The 16020-nt window shown below is 47.1% G+C and overlaps 5 protein-coding genes across 5 annotated transcripts; 3 read left to right on the top strand and 2 right to left on the bottom strand.

Annotated features, from left to right (window-relative positions):
* Positions 1 to 2844: 2844 nt before the first annotated feature.
* On the top strand, positions 2845 to 4297 carry HOO65_090038 (basic region leucine zipper; the record flags this gene model as incomplete). The annotated part of the gene is made up of 4 exons (XM_071004524.1): positions 2845 to 3152; positions 3274 to 3535; positions 3660 to 3841; positions 3889 to 4297. 4 exons carry the CDS (start codon positions 2845 to 2847, stop codon positions 4295 to 4297), a joined length of 1161 nt encoding a protein of 386 aa, XP_070855924.1.
* Positions 4298 to 5124: 827 nt separating this feature from the next.
* Positions 5125 to 5963, bottom strand: HOO65_090037 (Chromosome segregation in meiosis protein 3; the record flags this gene model as incomplete). Its single annotated transcript, XM_071004591.1, has 2 exons — positions 5125 to 5737; positions 5800 to 5963. The coding sequence occupies 2 exons, from the start codon at positions 5961 to 5963 to the stop codon at positions 5125 to 5127; spliced, it is 777 nt and encodes a 258-aa protein (XP_070855923.1).
* Positions 5964 to 6392: 429 nt separating this feature from the next.
* HOO65_090036 (NADH-ubiquinone oxidoreductase 21 kDa subunit) lies at positions 6393 to 7341 on the top strand (the record flags this gene model as incomplete). Its single annotated transcript, XM_071004581.1, has 3 exons — positions 6393 to 6469; positions 6739 to 6944; positions 7058 to 7341. 3 exons carry the CDS (start codon positions 6393 to 6395, stop codon positions 7339 to 7341), a joined length of 567 nt encoding a protein of 188 aa, XP_070855922.1.
* Positions 7342 to 7953: 612 nt separating this feature from the next.
* HOO65_090035 (mRNA deadenylase exonuclease subunit) lies at positions 7954 to 8892 on the bottom strand (the record flags this gene model as incomplete). Its single annotated transcript, XM_071001582.1, has 1 exon — positions 7954 to 8892. One exon carries the CDS (start codon positions 8890 to 8892, stop codon positions 7954 to 7956), a length of 939 nt encoding a protein of 312 aa, XP_070855921.1.
* A 3433-nt stretch (positions 8893 to 12325) lies between these two features.
* Positions 12326 to 15448, top strand: HOO65_090034 (K+/H+ antiporter 1; the record flags this gene model as incomplete). The annotated part of the gene is made up of 5 exons (XM_071004442.1): positions 12326 to 12454; positions 12607 to 13348; positions 13470 to 13807; positions 13919 to 13984; positions 14048 to 15448. 5 exons carry the CDS (start codon positions 12326 to 12328, stop codon positions 15446 to 15448), a joined length of 2676 nt encoding a protein of 891 aa, XP_070855920.1.
* Positions 15449 to 16020: the final 572 nt, after the last annotated feature.

Raw genomic sequence — 16020 nt, 5'->3', positions numbered from 1 at the left:
CCGTTTCATTGTACGTACATGGCAGGAAGATACAGTATCAATCCATTAACATCAACTTGCGCAAGCCGAAGGTTGTCTTCACCGTAAGGGGATGGAAACAGAGCATGCACTCTGTGGCTCCAAACTTTTGGCATTGTAGTAGTACAGCTTCGTCCTCTACCGCAAGACGCACAGAACCTCGTAGTTCCTCTTCCCTTCTAACCTCGAAGGATTTCGTGTCAAAGCGGAAAAGCTGGTGCTGCCAAGGCCAAGGGGCTTGAGTTGAGGACTGCCTGGCCTGGCCATTACACTGAATAGGGATTCAGGCGCAGAGCCAAAGGCAAAGATCCATAATGTAGAAGCATGCTTCAGCTGCGCATAGCATTTTAGAGGCATCAGACGAAATCAAATGTTGGGAAGGGAATTACGATCGATTGGGGCCCGACCTGTGTAAACCAGTAGAGGTTTGTTATCAGGCTATGTGGTGGGTGGGGAAGTTTCAGGCCCTCACCTCCCCAACCTGCTTCGCGATTAGCAGAGCTTTGAGTTGGCTAGAGCCCCATTCCAAATCCCTTTGGATCCATATAATGGATTAGCACAGCACAGTAGGTTGAGCCTTCCTAAGAAAGGGAGACACAGAAGGATTCTTTTGATGATCACTCCCGCTATGCTGGCGTAGCATATCCCCAGCCTGCCTTTCCTTTCTTTTTTACTTTACTGTAGATATCAGGGTTAATGTACATAGGTAAATAGTCTGATATTTGGGAAGATGAGAAGGTTGGAAAAATAATGGAAGAAGAGTGTGAACTCATAGCATGGAGTGACTATTCAATTGTGAAGACGACTTTGGGAAACAATAGGCCTAGACCAGGTCTAACGGAAATCTAGGGAGCAAGGTTGGGAGAATAATATCCTCAAGAAAACATGTTTCTTAGAAGTATCAAGTTGCTCAGTCAGGTAGTTGGCGAGAACATATGTTTCCCTGTTGTCGAATACTCCAAGGATAACCGAATTTTACTGCCGCTTACCCTTGAGCTGAACATGTAAAGATGGAGAAGGAACAAGATAGAACCCAAGGAGGAACATTGTAAGCAAGCCCCTGAATCGAGCGCCAAATGTGCTCAGACACAAAAGGAGAAGAGGCTTCGTAGTGCTTAGGGAGGCGAGACAATATAGAGAAAACAGGAATAAAGGCCCGGCGGTGGGATCGAGGTTTTCCCTAGGGAAGAAGGGAGAGAACGAACGGCACGAAGCCAAAGTTCTCAAGCTAAAAAGCGAAGCAAACCGACAGGCCGGGTACACAATTCTTCCACTGCTTCCAATATTAGTCAACAAAAATTAGGGCTATACATTGTGATCGTTTATCTTCAGGTAATGAATGGTTGCAGTTGCAGAATTGAAGCAGGTTCCATTTATAGCAATTGGCAGAACCGAAGTTGGAACAACAATTGAGTAAGGGTAATAGTAGTAATGGTCACAGCTTCAAAACCAAAGTGGCTGTCTCATACCCCCTTAAACCATTATGTGGAGCCTTAATGGATCCACCTATAAAACGGCAGAGCCACATTGATACATAGTATCTAGCAGTATCTTTGTTCGTTGGTTCTTGCCACTGAGGAACAAGCCTGCCCTGCTTGATATAACAAAACACAGATTTTTAGATACGTGTATATGCCCTGCGTCTAGCAGCTGCATATGCGTTGCATCTGCGGCAAAATCCGCCTGTGAGCAAAAGATAACCACCACGTAGCGTAGAAGAAGCCAAAGGGAAAGAAAGAGCGGTGGCTCTGAGTAGTAACTTTCTTTATTGCATCGCGAGTTCTCTCCGTAAAGTACTCTTTCGCACTTTGCATTCTGAGTTCTCCTCTTATCCATTTGCCCCCTTCCCCCCCTAGCATTAGATCCATTTGGATTCAGATGGCAAGAAACATAGGTCTCTGAAACAAGCTCGGTCTTCTATCACATTCTAACCATGCCATACATTGCGTAGGCGATTGGCTAATTGTCTACTGCAGTTGCCGTGACCGCTTCCTCCCATCTTGGCTGCTGCCATTTTAGGTGTAGAATAAGGGGGAGGAGGGCGGGGAGGAACTTGCTTCGCTGTGTTATGCTATTTCCTCCACCGACATAAACATATCAAAGCCCAGCATGCAAGCCTGCAAGCCCATGGGCATTTTCAAGGTTTAGGGGTGCCTTCTATACTATAGCTACTACAAATACCCCTGCTCACACGATTAGCACGATGGGACACGAGGTACTTGTCCATTTCATGGTCCGAGTGGCACAATCTCAAGTACCTTTTGAGGCCTGAGGTATCCACAATGCCTCGTCCTTTTTTGAAAGCCACACCCAGACTGCAAACGTGTCCTCAATACTTAAGGATGCTCTTGTCCCCGACATTCTGAAATTCCCATGAAGCTCTGATCATCTCAAGCCGAGCGTCCTATTTCCACACTTCAGCCTTCTTGGTGTCCTGGGGGCTATTTCCTTTTTCTTAAACCTGGTATTATTCTTCCCTATTGAGCTTCTGATAATCCCATTTGCTGCTTGAGCTCAAGCGGCTAACCCGATTTTCCATCCCGAACAAAGGTCACGCATTTCGATTTCCTTTTTTTCATTGACTAAGCAAGGCAGCCAAAAACTGGTTCTTGCGAAATTAATCCACCAATTCCGTGTTTCCTTTCTTTTGTCACACTTCCTCTCCAATCCACAATATTTTTGCTCTACTTTACGCTCTTGTTTCCTGATCACTAAGTTATCACAAATACCCTGAAACTAAAGATTTTCTCCCCCCTTTCACACTGATTTTATTTTCCCTCATCTACTCCATCTCTATTCTACGTGTGCGGCCAAGTCTCATCAACAATGAGTGCTGTTACTCCCACTATCAAGTTTGAAAACTCGCCGACAGAGTCCACAGTTTCTCTTCCTGGACAAACTTTCTCTCCGCTTTTCCCGCCTTCCACCGAGCTACCCACTCCCGCTCAAGAGACATCAGATCCTATGGATCAATGTTCACCGGAATCAGAATCAGACTCCGATGAACGCCCCCCTGAAGATGTTGTTCTAGCGGCCCTCGCCGCTAGCCTCTCGGCTGGTGATATTGCCTCGGTCGTTGCTGCTTCCACTACTGGCGGCAATGACGACGCCTCGGGGGGACAGACAAGAAGCCTGTGAAGAAGCGGAAATCTTGGGGTCAGGTGCTTCCTGAACCTAAAACCAACCTTCCCCCAAGGTAAGTGTTATCTTTTTTGTATGTGCCATTATTTGTTGTTTTCTAACCGTTCCCGATAGAAAACGTGCCAAGACAGCCGATGAAAAAGAGCAGCGTAGAGTTGAACGCGTTCTTCGGAATCGCCGTGCAGCTCAATCATCCCGTGAGCGCAAGCGCCTTGAGGTTGAGGCCTTAGAGCGCCGAAACAAAGAACTAGAAACGCGCATCAATCTTGTCGAACGCGCTAATATGATTCTGATTGACGAGTTGAACAAGGCTCGAAAAGCTGGAGGATCATCTGCCCCATCACCTTCTCTTGAGGCTCTAATCTCAAGCAATACAGTAGCCATAACTTCGGACCTCTTCATGTCCCAACAGGCACCCTTGGAGCAACTTTTGTCAGCCTCCTCTGACGCTACTACAATTCCCACTGTTGAGGAGAACACCAGAATCTCAACATCAACAGTTGACCCTGCATCCCTTTCCCCCCCAGACAACCCCTGTTGCTGAATCCGCCAAGGCGGCAACCCCGAGTTCAAAGGAATTCCAGAAGCAGCAAGTAAAGATCGAACCCGTGGAGTCTGTGATGGCTCTTCCCGCGACTAGCTCCAAGTCCGCCAACATGACACAACGTCCTGCTGAGATGTTGTGCGACCTGCAGTGTCAGTCGGCCGGCCTGTCGCTACCGCGGAAAGCCTCACAAACCCCCACAACCCAAGCATTCCCAGCTGCCCTTCTACAGAACCTGTTGACAGCGTCTTCGGCGCTGCTTTCAGTTTGCAGGAGACCATTGACACAGATCGCTATGTCCTTGAGAACGGGTTTCCCTCTTCCCCCGACACCATCGATATTGACTGCCATAGTTTGGCTGGTGACTCGTCCCTCTACACGGACATCTACAACATCAACGACTTCGTCTTCTTGGACCAAGGATGTGCTACTGACTCAGCAACCCAAGTCCCTGGACTCGCAGCGGACACAGAGCTCGCGTTCGAGATTCCGGAGTGTGAGGATCAAAACTCTTCGAAAGATTTTAACCTGCAGCCCCAGTCTGGCGCGTCCACTTCAGGATGCGACGATGGCGGTATTGCGGTTGGTCACTAAGAGAACATCTGATGTATCCACTCTTGAGCTTGATATGCCTTCTCATGTTCAGCGCGAGAGCCAAGCGGCACTTTTGGGGGGCTGGAGAAATAGCTCATCTCTTCCGTCTAAGGAAGCGTTGTTGACCTTGTTGTGGATGCTAAGGCTTGAGGAAAAGCGCTTGCAGCGTGACTTGGTCTTGCAGGCAGCCTCTAATGAAGCTAGACCTGAGTCTATAGTGGTGTCGGCCAATAGTAGCAATCATACGGCAGTGTCTTCTGCCGCTGCTCCTAGCATGGCTTGATTTGGGAACTCATGGTATCGGTTGACAGGTCTAATGGAATGCAGGACTGGCTATTTGTTTTCCGAATTCGATGGACAATTTGTTGTTCTAAGGATGTTGATTGGGCCTTTGTGTCACATTTTTGATGACACGTTAAAATTCTCTTCTTCGTTGTTATTTTCCAACTTACCTTTTTTTCTTTTTTCCTTTTTTTTTGTTTTATTTTCTGCTTTGGGCCTTTATACTGGACAGGCGGGATCTGGTTGAAGAAGAGGGCGTATTGTTTTGTTTTTGTTATATGGAAATCCCTTGAGGATTATTCTGGGAAAATCACTTCACTCACTGCAAACCACCATGGAGATGGCTTACGGTATTATTACTATTTCTTTTTCTTTTTTTCAACACTATATTATTAGAAATTTAATGCCAGTACACATAGAGTACAATGGCAACAATGAAACGAACATTACGAAGACTTGCACAACATTTTCACTTTGCTTCACACATGGGAATTACTGAGTAACACTATCAAGCTTCTATCTCTTGCCTTGCCAAAATGACTAGATCAATCCTCGAATGGCATCTCTGCCATGAGCTCGTCCTCCACACTAAAATCTAGCTCCCCAGAATGAGTTGTAGGTAGACTTTGTTCATGTGATGCTACTGTGCGATCAAAATTTTCGGCCTCAGCCATCATCGCCTCGAGATCGTCATCAAAATCAGGCGCTTTATCCGTAGCTGCAGCTGTAGTAGGTCTCCCACTAGAACCCATATTTGCCTGTGGCCTTGTAGGAGACGCACTGTAAATATCGTTATCTAATGATAAACTTTCGGTAGAGTCGACTGGGCGGCCCTCCTGAATAGCTGTTTCTAATTGTATGGCAGTTCCATCTGGTTCGTTGTGCTTTAGTATCTCATCAACCGTGTCAAATATCGACGAGGTCTTCCCGGATTCTTCAAGCCAGGCATTCCGCTGTTTCACTAGCGTTCCTTTTCGGCCAGCCTTTTCTACCATGGCTAGAGCATCAACGAAACGGGCTTTAGGATACAGATCATCAAGCCACAGGCGGTACATGCTCAGCAGATTTGAGGCATCGGACCATTCATGGCCTTTCCCCCGGAAGCGTAGCTTTCTAGCCCGACGCTTTAACTTAGGGATGCCATTTTCTGAGAGAAGCCTACTGGCGTGTCAGAATCCCATATATCAAACACAAGACAAACAAATCATCACAGAGCTTACCTAGCCTCATCAAGTTTAACTGCGGGTGCACGAGACCGCTTACTAACCTTGATTTCGTCATCTATGCCAACCACATCAGTGGTGTGGGCATCTTCACCGAGGTCGAGGGTTTCGTTAAAGCCATAATCTTCCAAATGTGACAGTAAGTTAGGGGGTGACGACATTGTTTGTGGTATAAATAACTGGGTCCTCTGATGTAGGGTAACAGCTAGCAGCAAGAGCTTTGATTGTTTTGGAGATAGTCTAGAAGTTGGTGGTTGTTCTTTTATTTTACGCGTCTTGATGCCCTAGAAAGGATACAGCTCCTGGTGTGGCGTTTGAGATTGTCGTGAATATATGAATGGCGCCACATGTGGCGTTCTCATTTTTGCCTCTGCCTCGCTCTCAAGGCACCACAATCTCCACTCCTAACCCCAGGCACGATAAAGAATCTCGAGCTTTTAAGCTAGAACGAATCATAGACAAGGGAATTATTTCACAATTTCGCTTTAAAGACGTCAGAGCCTTAGGCTATCACGGCTTCATTTAGTCTCTCTCTTACTTATACGCCCCAAAACCGCACCGCCCTCTAGTCCACTGCTTAATTGATAGCCATGGAGACACCTACCTATTTCCCTACCAAGGCCTATGAGACCGACTATCCCGTACGTATTCTCGTCTCCCATTTCACGTGAATTCCCGGAAAGACTTGAAGTAGCTTATTCTTGGGCCCTTGGTATCCAATGGGCCTTGGTTCAATTCTAGAACGACGTGATGGCTAACAATCTGCAAAATAGCTCATTGATAGTGATCCGTACGAAAGAGCCCCCCTCCCCCTTCTCTCTCAAATAGTCCCAGCCGAACAACACAACGGCTTCATTTCCCTTCGCACAATAACCCTAGATTAGTCAGTCAAGGTTTTTCTTTTGGCAGTTGTTCTTACGACTTTTGTTTCTCTAGGCACTTCAAGCGCGTGATTGGCTATGCACGCCCCTCTGACTACGTTCATGGCTTGGTAGCCGCCGCCTTTGGCCCTGGTGCGTTGTTGTTCATGGAGAAGTTTGCACCCTCTCATGTTGGAAAGGGCGGTTTTGCTCCTGCCATGCGCCTGGCTGGCGCTGTGGGCATCACTGGTGGCTTCTTGTACTTTTACCAGCGTTCTGCACGTAAGTTATCTTGTTTTCATTTGTATAAATATCTTTGTCCAAGACAGGAATGGGAGGAAACGAGCCTTCAACTAAAACAAGTAACCGGATGTTCTAATAACGGAAAATATCAGTTCGATTCTACGGAGCTACCGAAAATGCGCGCGAAATTGAGATGGACATGCGAGAAATGGTTAGCAAAGTCAAATCTGGCCAGTCTCTCTACGGCGAAAGCCAATTGACTCCCCATCTCCAGGGTGTGGCTGCAAGACAATCACGCTATTCTGCGCTTTTTATGGGAGTTATCCCTTGGTTTAACTTTGTCAACCACAACCAACATGGTGTCGATACCGCAAAATACTACAGACAGGCTGAGAAGGAGTTGGAGGAAGAAAGGGCCACAAAGGCTTCTGCGTAAACCGGTCGCAGCTGCGTGAATTGGTCGCAGATACCCACACTCATAACATGATACAGAAAAAACACAACAGAAACCAATTAGGGAAACACAGGGCCGATAGTGATGTCAGGTCAGGAAAGTATGGGACGATATATTCGTATCAAACATTATTGAAGTCATCCCTAGGTATAGACTAAGGATGATATTGTTGATATATTACTAGAATTGCCATGTTAAGCACCATAATTACGCTTGTTTTATGTGAAATTCTCTAGCGGCCTAGTATGCAACTCAGCATCTATCTTTTGAGCTACCTATCATTTCAATAAAGTGCGACTGATCACTCAAAGTCCTCAACAACAGGGCATGGTTATCTGGCAGTGTATGGGTTAGATTTACTTGCTACATGGACCCTGTTGCGATGTCAAGAGTTGGTCCCACTTTACAAATCTTCCCTGTGTAACTTTGGCAGACAACCTTCTTAAAATAATAGCAAATGAGGTTAGATTTAAAAGAAAGGAATCTATCTGTATGGATGTGTACGGCAATGAAAGCGATGACATGCGCGTTCAATATGCCGATGAAAAGAACATAGGAGATCTAGTCCTCCCTCATGAGTGTTGACTCTCCAACTTAGAGCTTAGCCTCGACGTCACACATCACAAGACGGTGATCGCTAATGAAGATGCCATCGACGAGATTATCTAGGATCTCGTAGCGAGTAGCAGTAAAAGGCTGTTCCTGAGTTCCAGATCCACTGAACCAAATATAGTCGATACGGCTCGTGGCCTGGCCACTTTGGAAGCCGGTGTAAGTGTTACCGAGGTAGCCAACGCGGACAGCGCTGGCGAGGTTGTAGCTGTCGGTCAGGAAGCCAGTGTCTGCGAGAGACTTAGAAGCATCGCCGCCAGGAGCAGAGTTAAAGTCGCCGGTGAGAGAAACATCAAGGGGTCCATATCTGCCCTGGATGGCCTTAATGTGATCTACAATAGCCCTTACCCCGTTGACACGCGACTCAGAGCTGACATTGTCCAGATGGGTATTGGCGTGGATAAATTGATAGCCAGTCGCAATGTGGTTGAAAACAGCAAGCGTCACAATACGACGGGTCTTGGCACCCCAACCAGTGGAGGGCTTATCGGGCTCAGGAGATAGCCACTTTACCTCACTGTGGACAAGCTCGAGGACATCAGGGCGGTAGAGAATGGGGGAAAACTCGCCCTTCTTTTTGCCATCATCGCGGCCAACACCCACGTGTTTCCACTGGCTGCCAAGATCCTCAAGGACGTCTTCAAGCTGTCTATTGAGAACCTCCTGAAGACCTATTACAGCAGCACCTTCGCTAGCAATGCCCTCAGCAGTAGTTTTGAGCTGCTCCGTAAGGCGGTATCGGCGGCAGCGGTCTGTATTGACATTGCAGTCACGTTCGTCCCAGCGCTTTTCGCCATCTCCACGCGACGAAGTATCGTAACGAATGTTGAAACTAATGACACGAAGAGGAACCGTTTGGGAAGTCTGGGCCGCAATATTTGCGGCCAGAAGCAGTGGGGAAAAAAGGAGAGACAGCTTCATCGTGATCTCAAGGAGGGAAGTGAAGTCAAGTAGCCAAGCTCTTTATAATCGAGGGTACGGCAATGTGGACGGAATTTAATGGTAAGTGATGCTTGTGCGAGCGAGTGTATGGATGGATGAATAGATGATGGATGGGTAGCCTATTGAATAGACAAAACGATGCAATGGAAAGGAATATGTGAGGCAAATGCTGTACAAAATGAATAATGAGTGAACAGAGAAAGGCAAGCTTGGCCACAACTCAGTTGATAGAAGTGAGCGAAAGAGAAGACGATTCAGTGCAATGGACAAATGGGAAAGACAAGCAACCAGTGCTAGTATGGAAATGTCCAGAAAGATGGCTGTATGCCCGCCGACTTAACTTGGCAGTTGAAATCTTGAGGAAATGATGATGAGCAAAGGAAACGAGAGTACAGCAGAGGTATTAGGGCGGACGCCTTCCATTTTATCGTCATTTCAGACTGGCTGCTCTTCCATTTCTGCACATTACGGCTCAAATGGAGGCGCACTATACAAGTGGGCTTTCTCGGAAGTCTATCGTGTGTTTCAAATACCAATCTCTTTGTCAAGACAAGTTAAATTTAGAGGGGAAAACACTAGTGCATCTATCTGCTAAGGTCTCCTTCTCACCCCCCACCCCACTGCCCCGGAATCCGGGTCCTAGCAAAGAAGAATGCAGAGTAGTCCGAGCTTGATTCTACCAAGCTTAAGCCTCTTGATGCCTGAGCAAGGAAGCAGGACGGACATACATTATCGTTAAGATTCAAGTTGAGGAGGGAGGGCGCACAGGCCCAAGCTAAGAGACTATGGCGAAAGTAAAGGAAGGGAACAAGGAAGGTGTAATTCGTCTGAATGAGCACCTGAGAATCCACCACCAAAATTAGTAGCATGTAACAAAGGACGACCCAGCCTTCTTTGGTTCTTCACACATTAAGCAAATCCATTCTGCTTGTCACCGGGAACGAGGACCAGGTATGACATCATACAGGCCAAGAGTGTGGGTATACGTGTGTATATATGCCGTTCCTTCACCTCGATATAGCAAATAACCCCATGGCAAATCATCATGTCAATGCCATAAAAGTTTCAAATATCCCAACGAAGTTATAGGTTTGGTGGTACCGTAGCCTGCCATTCGCCAGCATTTCCCGCCTTGGAACTCTTCAAGAAACGTCACGTTTGTTTGAGCCACAGAAAGGAAAGTTGCCGCACACAACACTACACCGAATATATTTTGTTCATAACGCCAAGCACTTACCCCAAAACTCTCGGACGGGACTTTGAAAGCAACAGGCAGCCCGTGGCCCGCTTATTATTTCAGCTTGAGAAAAAAGCCCCTACGCCTCTTGTCCCTATCTCCATAGCGGCCCCGATTCTAGGATAATTACGCTTATAACCCTATGAGTACAGTGAGTCCACATGTCATGTGATGCCGTGCGCAGGTGCTTGCTTACTAGATAAGGTTTGAAGTCTCTTGTTTATGGATGGCCTGGATTACACGCAAGGGAGCCTGTCAGGCAGCCTTGGAAATAGGGTGCATGCAAGACTGGACTAAGCAAACAAGAAGGGACCACTGTTTGTCTCTACATGCACGTGTTGCATATATGCTCCCGTCTTTGTCGTCATTCTGCTGTGGCCTGCCTTTGGTTCACAGGAACTCGGTCACATGCTATATATCTACAGACAGGATTTTGGTCATGTTTTCTAGAATAGACAGAGGGCATCCTTTTCTTCAAGGCGGAAAAGAACTTTGTTGGTTTAGGCCAGTCTTGTGGCAGGCCGACTTGGAGAACTGCGGACATATTGACATCATCCCCTTTGGGGGAGCAACCCTCTGGCCAAGTTGGTTCATCGTCATCGAGCGAGTATTTCTGAATATGAGGTGAGGGCATGGATTAAATTACCTCAGTCGCCCGCCCTCGTCCAAGTTGCACTATTGTCGTTCCTACGAGACTTACCCCGCACTAAGCCCATGTATCTTGGAGGTCTCAGAATCATGATAGATCTATCTCCCTGGTATTTCCTCAGCGGCTTAGCGTCGTAAAAGAGAGGAGGGGGGGATAGGGAGGTAGGGACGTAGGGAGGCTGGTTATTATGTGAGCGTGTGAAGCTATGGAATGGCCTAGTATGCCAGAGGCTCAAGCAGAGCTAGCCTAGGGGTCCGTCCATGAGAAACAAGACGCTAAGTTTTACGTTGGCTTGGGGTGTTTTTCCTTCTTTTTTTTTTTCTCAAAAAAAAAGCGCCCAGGCCTGCAGGATCAAAACTATGCATACATTATACAACAAGGTTGTAATAAACACAACGTCAAGTTGGAACAAATTTAATGTGATGGGCGCTGTCATTGTCCGTCCAGTTTGTTTCGACTGATAAGCAAGTAGGCAGGCTTCATTTTTTACTTTTTAGCTTTCGCCTATGGCTTTTCTACGAAGCTAAAATCTAATCTCATCAAAGAAAGCGCCGAAGATCAAGGGCAGTTACCTCTCCCTAGTTTGGCATTTCGGATCGAGTCGAGTCGAGTCGAGTCGAGTCGAGTCGAGTAGGGCTTTTATCGAAAAAATGCAACTGCAACTAAAAAGCAGTGTCCCAAATTGTCTCTTTCTTCTTTCAAATAAGGAAATATCTAGATTCTATGCCGGATTCGGCGTCGAATCTACTCGGAGGCCACTTTAATTCTGAGCAAAGACAGAGATCAAGTCACGTTTAAAATACGTCGTGAAATAACAGGAAGCAAAAAACCATTGGACCGAGCTCTTGCAGAGAAACAGAACATGGACTGGAACTGGTGCGCCGTAAGCGTGTTTTTTAAGCCCAGATGGTAAGGTAAGCAAAAGCAAGCGCGGTTCTATGATACGGGGGGCTTTTTTCCTCTCGCCATTTTCGCCTTTGCTCTTTTCTTTTTTTCTTTTTTTCTTTTTTTCTTTTCCTTTTAATATCGACTGACGTCTGTGCTGGCTTGGTGATATTGTATATGAACCCCCGTGATTGGGATGCGAAATCTTTAGCTATCCTGTCTGATCCTTCTTCTTCTCTATTTTCCTACAGATAATAAACACTAGTCCGCCACTTCGCCCCCCGTCCTTACACACCAGCGCTAGAGCTCTCTCCTATTCTCCAACAATCTAGAGACAGCGCCTCATCCGTCTAGACTTCTTTGAGACCACCAAACATACTTAATGTTCTGCTTTCCTCCCTCTTGCCTATGATAAATCAATAGCAGGTAGTGGTCGAGAGAGAGAGCTTGTTGTTCTTCTCTTATACGAAGCCAATCAACCTGGGCTTTTCCCCTCCCATTCTTGTCTTCTGTTGAAATCTTCCCTGTATTTCTTGGCCACGCTGCCTTGCCATCTACCCTTTGTCCTTTTTAAAGCGCCCTCTCAATTTCTGGTTTTCCTACTCTTTGTTTGTTTAGCACGTGCTATCGTCGCCATCACCATGTCTATTACGGACAACATCTCGAACTCTTTGGTTCGAAGAGCCGCTCGTGCTCAAGCGGGTATTCTTGAGGGCATGGATCCAACAGATTACGACCCGTCGAACCCCATCATTCTTTTCATCATTCAGGTAAGATGAAGGCTTTGCTTTGTAGTGCAATACGGGGTGTACAAGGGAATGCCGTGTGGTATTTCCTCTCCTAGAAATGCTGCCTTTCTTCCTTTCTTTTTTATCTGTCTTGGACGTTATCCCGCTAACATCTCATCACCACCTATCCCCAGGCATGCATCATTATCGTGTTCTGCCGTCTTCTCCATTACCCTCTTTCCCTCCTTGGCCAGCCCCGTGTCATTGCTGAGGTTATTGGAGGTATTGTCCTGGGTCCCTCTGTGATGATGCGTATTCCCAATTTCAAAGAAACAATCTTCCCAACCGCGTCTATGCCGGTTCTCAATAACGTCGCTAATCTAGGCCTCGTTATCTTTCTTTTCCTCGTTGCTCTTGAGATTGATCTGCGAATGTTCAGGCAGAATTGGAGATTAGCTGCTGGTGTCGGGGTTGCTAGCATGATGCTTCCATTCGGACTCGGCGTTGCCATTGCATGGGGCCTGTACAACGAGTTTCGGTCTGGTACCAATTTAGAGGATATCGGCTTTGGAACATATGCCCTCTTCATTGGAACGGCTTTGGCCATCACAGCCTTCCCCGTTCTTTGCCGAATCCTGACGGAGCTCAAACTTCTTCATGCCAATGTTGGTGTAACTGCACTTGCTGCTGGAGTTGCCAATGATGTCACGGGGTGGATTCTTCTGGCTCTCTGCGTGGCTTTGGCTAATAATAGCTCTGGGCTAGCGGCTCTTTGGGCTCTCCTCTGCACGATAGGATGGACCCTCTTCCTCACCCTTATTGTGCGGCCCATCTTCATCTGGTATCTCCGCAAGACGGGCAGTTTGCAGAATGGCCCGACTCAGGGCATCGTAGCCTTGACAATGCTGCTTGTTTTAGCATCGGCATTCTTCACTGGTAAGTTGAGCAACTGATGTGGGCGCAATGGGGAGAGGGGAATCACAGCGCAATAAAGGAAACAAAACAGGTAGACCAAGCAAAGACGTTGCCGCTAACTTAGTCGACCCTTGTTCTCTAGCAATCATTGGCGTCCATGCCATCTTTGGCGCTTTTCTCGTGGGTGTCATTTGTCCCCATGATGGCGGTTTTGCTGTTAAAATGACCGAAAAAATTGAGGATTTGATCTCCGTGTTGTTTCTGCCCTTGTACTTTGCTTTGTCAGGACTCAACACCAATCTCGGCCTTTTGAACTCGGGAATTGCTTGGGCATATGTTGTTGGTGTTTTAGCCGTTGCCTTCACCGGAAAGATTGTCGGCGGAACTTTGGCTGCTCGATTCTTCAAGCTTGAGTGGCGCGAGTCCCTAACTATTGGTGTACTTATGTCTTGCAAGGGCTTGGTTGAGTTGATTGTTCTGGTGAGTTGTCTGGCTAGATTAGGCCAGGCCTGAGCCTCGATTGCTCTCCCTCTTGTCTGCCTGGCTGTTTGAGTTATTGTGCTTTTCTAACGCGCTTTTTTTCCTTCCTAGAACATTGGCCTTCAGGCTAAAATCTTGAACGAACAAACGTTCACAATTTTCGTCGTCATGGCTGTTGTGAGTCTCCCCCAACCGGCCATGTTCTACCAAAGTTAAACCAGCTGACCAACCCTTCTCTAGATCACAACTGTTTCTACCACTCCTCTTACAAAGCTTCTTTATCCCCCAAGCTATCAACGCGCCATTGAAGGATGGCGCCGTGGAGAAACTGACAAAAAGGGCCGCCCGCTTTTGCAATCTGGTCCCTCTAGTCAGGCAAATGCCTCTTCTGCTCTTCGTACTGACATGGTTCATCGTCTTATGGTGCATCTTCGCCTTGACACACTCTCTAGCCTGTTCACCTTTGTTAGTCTGCTCGAGATAGAGGATGTCAAGACTAACGGTGTTGATGCCGAAAACGAAGCAAAGACTGGCCACGCTGATCCTGCCGCCGAGTCCAATATTGAAACGCCGGGAGAAAGCACTAATGTCCAGACTCACCGCCATTTAGAAGTCCATGGTCTGCGACTCCTCGAGCTGACTGACCGTACCTCATCTGTCATGCAGTCTACCGAAGGCGATGAATACGGAGTTTCAGACCCAGTCGTTACCGCTTTCTCTACCTTTTCACGACTAAACGAAGTTGCTGCTGCAGGAAGGGTGGCCATCGTGCCAGCCTCCTCATTCTCAGAAACCTTGGTGCACCATGCCTCTTCTATCTCGTCAGACTTTGTGATAATCCCTTGGAGCCAACGCGGTAGCCTTACAGAGGACCAGGGCAGCACCATGCCTTCCGAAATTTCAAGTTTCCAAGGCCGCGGATACTCCGAGTTTGTCCAAGAGACTCTAAGGCATGCCCCCTGCCCGACTGCTATCTTTATGGACAAAGGCTTTGGTGGAGGTAACAAGGGGCTTCCTACCCGACCGCCCATGAGTCGAACGGCAAGTGTTCACTCCACGCGTACTCGCAAGGATCCTATTGCTCTTCCGGTCAAGGATAAGTCTCATGTTGTGTTCTTCCCCTTCTTTGGTGGTGCCGATGACCGTGTGGCTCTTCGGTTCGTTATGCAGCTTTCTAAAAAGGCAAATGTCACAGCTACAATTGCCCATTTCAAGTTTACCGACGAAGAAAGTCTTTCGGTTGATGGAGAGATTGACAAAACTGCCGCCTATGAAGCCCATGCATCTTCCAACTCCTCACAACACTCTTCTTCAGTCGATGACCATTATCTTCTGTCATCATTGCAAAGCAACCTTGCATCCCTTGGTGGCGGTAGAGTGGCCTTCACAGAGATTCCCGTGACTCGTCAAAACGCCATCGCCATTGCCCTTCAAACCGCCCAGACCATTGTTGGACAAAACCCACGTAATGCGGGCGATCTGATCATCGTTGGGCGTAGTCATTCGTGCCTTAATGATGGCGCTACTGATATTGGAGATGAGCTTAAGAGCACGCTGGGACAAGCTGCTTCATCACTTTTGGGAGCTCATGCCAATGCTAGCGTTCTCGTGGTGCAGGACACCCGCCTCACTTCTGAGTAAAAGACATGGGCCCCTATTGCGTTATAATGAGCGCGAGTCGTTCTGGTCAATTGATATTGTTTAGTTTCATTGGTTTAGGCTTCGAGATACCCTTTTGATGTCATTTCGGTTTGATGTCGCAATATTCTTGGTGATGACAGTTCTATCATTTGTTTGTCTCTTGGTTGGGGGGAAGGGTTCATGACGTCGAACCCTAATGGCACAATATTTAACAGTCTTTATTTTCTTTCGCCATTGATTTTAGTACTTAATTTTTTTTTTTTAGCTAACCTCAAATAAAATACAAGGTGTCTGTCTGTCTGTCTATCTGATATTGAGGGCATTTGCGCAACAGACTATCAAAAAGGAATGAACGTCCTGACCAGAAATCTGTATTATGTAATCCACCTTTTTTTTTGGAAAAATCAATTTCGGTCCTATTCACCGAGAATCGGTCGTGTCGTGTCGTTAAGGTTGCCGGTTTGAATCAAGCCGAAAGCTTACAGTTTTAAAACTGTCACCTTTCCCCGAGTCATTTGTCTGTTTCTCTTTTAGCCATTCGCTCTATTTTCTACCTAGCACCCGTCTGCGTC

The sequence above is a fragment of the Ceratocystis lukuohia genome, assembly GCF_044167205.1.
Source record: "Ceratocystis lukuohia strain C4212 chromosome Unknown Supercontig9_pilon, whole genome shotgun sequence".
Lineage (NCBI taxonomy): Eukaryota > Fungi > Ascomycota > Sordariomycetes > Microascales > Ceratocystidaceae > Ceratocystis > Ceratocystis lukuohia.
The sequence above is the reverse complement of the archived record's forward strand: the minus strand, read 5'-3'. Positions and strand labels throughout refer to the sequence as shown.